The sequence below is a fragment of the Arachis ipaensis genome, chromosome B03 (assembly GCF_000816755.2).
Source record: "Arachis ipaensis cultivar K30076 chromosome B03, Araip1.1, whole genome shotgun sequence".
Taxonomy (NCBI): Eukaryota; Viridiplantae; Streptophyta; class Magnoliopsida; order Fabales; family Fabaceae; genus Arachis; species Arachis ipaensis.
In genome coordinates, this window is record NC_029787.2 from 130,407,125 (window position 1) to 130,411,107 (window position 3,983).

General features: G+C 36.2%; 1 protein-coding gene across 3 annotated transcripts; it reads left to right on the forward strand.

Moving 5' to 3' along the window:
• On the forward strand, positions 1,631-3,983 carry LOC107631619 (F-box/kelch-repeat protein At1g22040). 3 transcript variants are annotated; one of them, XM_016335111.2, is made up of 2 exons: positions 1,631-1,848; positions 2,318-3,983. In XM_016335111.2, the coding sequence occupies exon 2, from the start codon at positions 2,404-2,406 to the stop codon at positions 3,835-3,837; it is 1,434 nt and encodes a 477-aa protein (XP_016190597.1). In that variant the 5' UTR covers positions 1,631-1,848; positions 2,318-2,403; the 3' UTR covers positions 3,838-3,983. The 3 variants fall into 3 exon arrangements, with proteins under 3 accessions (XP_016190597.1, XP_016190595.1, XP_020975537.1); XM_016335109.2 differs by having other exon boundaries at positions 1,634-1,980; XM_021119878.1 differs by lacking the exon at positions 1,631-1,848 and adding an exon at positions 1,996-2,223.

The following is a 3,983-nucleotide window of genomic DNA, read 5'->3' on the forward strand; positions in this document are numbered from 1 at the left end:
AAAATTAAGAAAAAGAGAAGAAAAATCAAACAAAAAAGAAAAACAAAAATAAAAAACTCTTTATCATGTTCTTCTTCTTCTTGTCTTATTCATCTTCTCCTTCTTGTTTTTTCTTCTCATAATTCTTCTTGTTTTACCCTCTTAACAATAATAAAAACATGAAAAAATCAAACAAAGAAGAAGAAACGCATAATGCTGCAAAATCACTTGATGAATTTGAATGTGTTTTTTTTCATGATTCAATTTTGTTTGTGTGCTTGTTTTCGAACGCAATCATTAAGTAATTTCGGTTCATTCTAGATTTAAATAAGGTGCACTTGGTCTCTATTTGTTTTGAAACGAGTTTGTTTGTATATCGTCATCATTAAGTAATTTCGGTTCATTTTGGAGGTAATTTCGGTTCATTTGTGAGTAAATTTCTGATCATTCAATTTTGTTTGTGTGCTTGTTTTCGAACGCAATCATTAAGTAATTTTGGTTTATTCTGGATTTAAATAAGGTGTATTTGGTCTGTACTTATTTTGAAACGAGTTTGTTTGTGTATTGTCATCGTTAATCAATTTTGGTTCATTCGAAATTTAATTTTCAGTTCATTCTAGATGTGATTTCGGTTCATTTTTGAGTAAATTAAGGTGCATTTGGTCTCGTTGTTCTACACAATTTAAAACACTTAATGTTGCAAAATCACCAAGAAGAGGAGGGAAAAAAGAAAAAAAATGCAACAATATCAGTAGCAACAAAAGAATGACGATGAGGAGAAAACACGCGAAGAACAAGAAGAAGAAGGAGAAAAAGGAGGAGGAGGAGGAAGAATGTGAAGAAGAAGACGATGACGACGATAATAACGTACCCGCGTGTATAATTACGCTCTTTTAATGAGAGTAGTTTTTGTTAGCGTTGAGTCTACTTGGTTAAACTTAGATGACAATAATGCTTAGATGTGTAGCAGATTTGATAATATATACATATATAGGATGTAGGTTAGTCGGATAGAATTGAGACTCAACACGCACCCTACTAGACCCGCATGAAAATTCTACTCGCACCTTGCTCTACCCGCTGCAGATTGAATTAATAATCTACCTGATCGGATTGGATTGGATTGAGTACGGGAATGAATCATCTCATTTTTTTTTAACAATTAAGAGAGTAAAGTGTGATATCTCACCATTAATTTTATAAGTGAGACAAAAAATAAACATGAGAGAGAGAGTAATGAAGGATTAAAGATTACACTTTATACTCTCAATTTTTTTTTTACAATGAAGAGGATCTATTCTCAATTGAGTACCTGCAAATAGAGTGCATATTACCACTCTTGTCGACATATATTTATATCAGGTAACTTTATTTATATAATTGTATGGTATTTTTCACTGCATATAGCATATTTTTAACATCAAGTATTGTGTATATATTTTTTATAATATAGAAATANNNTATTAATTATTTTTAATTTAAAAAATTAGAAGGCACAGTGTATACAAAGGTATTATAGTATTTCTGATAATTTATTTTGTAAATCACAGAGAAAAGACAAATATAAAATTGTGCAAGATTTAGGCCGTACACCAAACGTGGGACCCTTAAATGGACGGAAGAGATTGCCCCAACAACTTGGACGCAGTGAAAGGGATATGATACCTTTCACGCAGTTGCGTTTACACACTACACTTTCTGAGAGGAACACACTCTTTGGAAATTTAGAATCACAAAACCCTGTTTCTATCTCTAATATTCATGATCCATCCCGTGCCAGAGCAAAAAAAGATACCCCCTTCTTCAGAAACAGGGGTTTGGGATAAAGTAGCGATTTTTCGATCAGTTTCCTAGTGATTCTTCGTTGAGGTTCCTAATTGACTTTCTGGGTCTTTTTAAATTCCCATTTTTGAGTGTATAAAATGATGGGCATTGTGCTGGTGTTTTTATGATTCCTTCCATCTGTCATATGTGCTTATTTCTATGCTGGAGAATCCGAGTGTAAGTTTTCTATGCTAAATTGTCGATTTTCTTTTTCTTACGTTTTTATGTATTGTGTGTTTGTTTATAAGCCCGTCGTTTCTATTTGTATTAGTGCACAGTTCTGTTTTTTACTTTTGTTTGTGGAAGTTGTGTGAATGATGATGTTCTATTTGAATATTTGTATTAGATGTATTCACTTTGCTTGAGCGCTTTGGCCTGTTGTGTATTGCTTTTAGTAGATTGCATGTTGATAATGTTTTTGTAAGTATATATTTATAATATGTAAGATTTATTTCATTTGTTCAATCCATTTTTTCAACTGAACAAACAATTTTCTTTATGTGTGTGGTAACAGATGATTTAAGAGTAAGGATGCTCTCAAACTGATTTATCTTTGAAGCTTGATGTGTTTATCTTCAATGTGAATTTGAAGTGTCTCTAATGGGGAATATACTGAGTCTGAATAGTTCCAAGACTAGATGGAGTGATCCCTCTGTGGCGGCTTTGCAAGATGAAGCTTGCAAGAGGCAGAGGTTATTATCAAGCTCCTGTGAAGATAATTCAAGACTGATACCATCCCTTCCTGATGAGATATCAATCCAAATTCTAGCTAGGGTTCCTCGAATTAATTATTTAAGTCTGAAGTTAGTTTCGCATGTGTGGAAGGCTGCCCTTGTGAGCACTGAACTATTTTGTGTGAGAAAAGAACTTGGAACCACGGAAGAGTGGCTCTACATATTAACAAGGGTCAAAGATGATAAGCTTTTATGGTCTGGCTTGGACCCTATTTCCAGAAGATGGCAAAGGTTGCCACCAATGCCAAAAATCTCCTTTGAAGATGAAGCAAAGAAGGGTTTGGCTGCCTTTCCCCTTAGAGTGTGGAGCATGATGGGTTCACGTATCAAGATTGCTGATATCATAATGAGCTGGCTTGGTCGGAGAGATGCTCTGGATCGGATGCCATTTTGTGGTTGCTCCATTGGAGTTGTTGATGGTTGCATCTATGCATTAGGAGGATTTTCGAGAGCTTCGGCAATGAAGTCTGTTTGGCAGTATGATCCCGTCAAAAACTCTTGGACTGAGGCTAGCCCAATGTCTGTTGGTAGAGCGTATTGCAAGACGGGTATACTAAATAATAAGCTTTATGTTGTTGGAGGCGTTACTAGGGGTCGTGGTGGACTCAGCCCCCTTCAATCTGCAGAAGTTTACGACCCCCATACAGGAACATGGTCCCAATTACCAAACATGCCTTTTGCGAAAGCTCAGGTGCTGCCTACTGCTTTTCTGGCTGATTTGCTCAAGCCTATTGCGACAGGAATGACTTCATACAGGGGAAGGTTGTTTGTTCCTCAGAGTTTGTATTGCTGGCCATTTTTCGTTGATGTTGGGGGTGAGGTTTATGATCCGAATGTAAATTCATGGCTTGAAATGCCAAATGGCATGGGTGAAGGTTGGCCAGCGAGGCAAGCTGGAACAAAGTTGAGTGTTACAGTCAATGGTGATTTATATGCCCTTGATCCTTCAAATTCCCTTGACAGTGCAAAGATCAAGGTATACGATTATGAAGGTGATAGCTGGAAAGTTGCTGCCGGAGATGTTCCTATTCATGATTTCACTGATGCAGAATCGCCTTATCTTTTAGCCGGTTTGCTTGGAAAAATTCATGTAATAACAAAAGATGCTAATCACAACATAACAGTGTTTCAGGCTGACTTGCAAAGTGATTTAGCTTCTGGCCAACCCAACTTGTCATCTTCGGATTACTCATCCAGTGAACATGCTGATTCTTCAGCAGAATCCAGGATTTGGAGGGTTCTTGCAAGTAGGAGTGGTAGATCTGCTGAACTAGTTAGTTGTCAGTCTCTTAAAATTTGATGTTTTTGGGAGATAAGAGTCCTCTTATGGTTATGATTTCTGAGCGTGTTTGTGTTGGTTGGAATGGTCACTAATAAGCCACAGTGTAAATTTTACAAGTGTAAATTATTTGCTTAATGATTGATTGGTATATTGTAAGCATTCAA

Bases quoted from the DNA above. Each gene is read 5' to 3' on its own strand.
- LOC107631619 (XM_016335111.2), top strand. From the start codon at position 2,404: ATGGGGAATATACTGAGTCTGAATAGTTCCAAGACTAGATGGAGTGAT.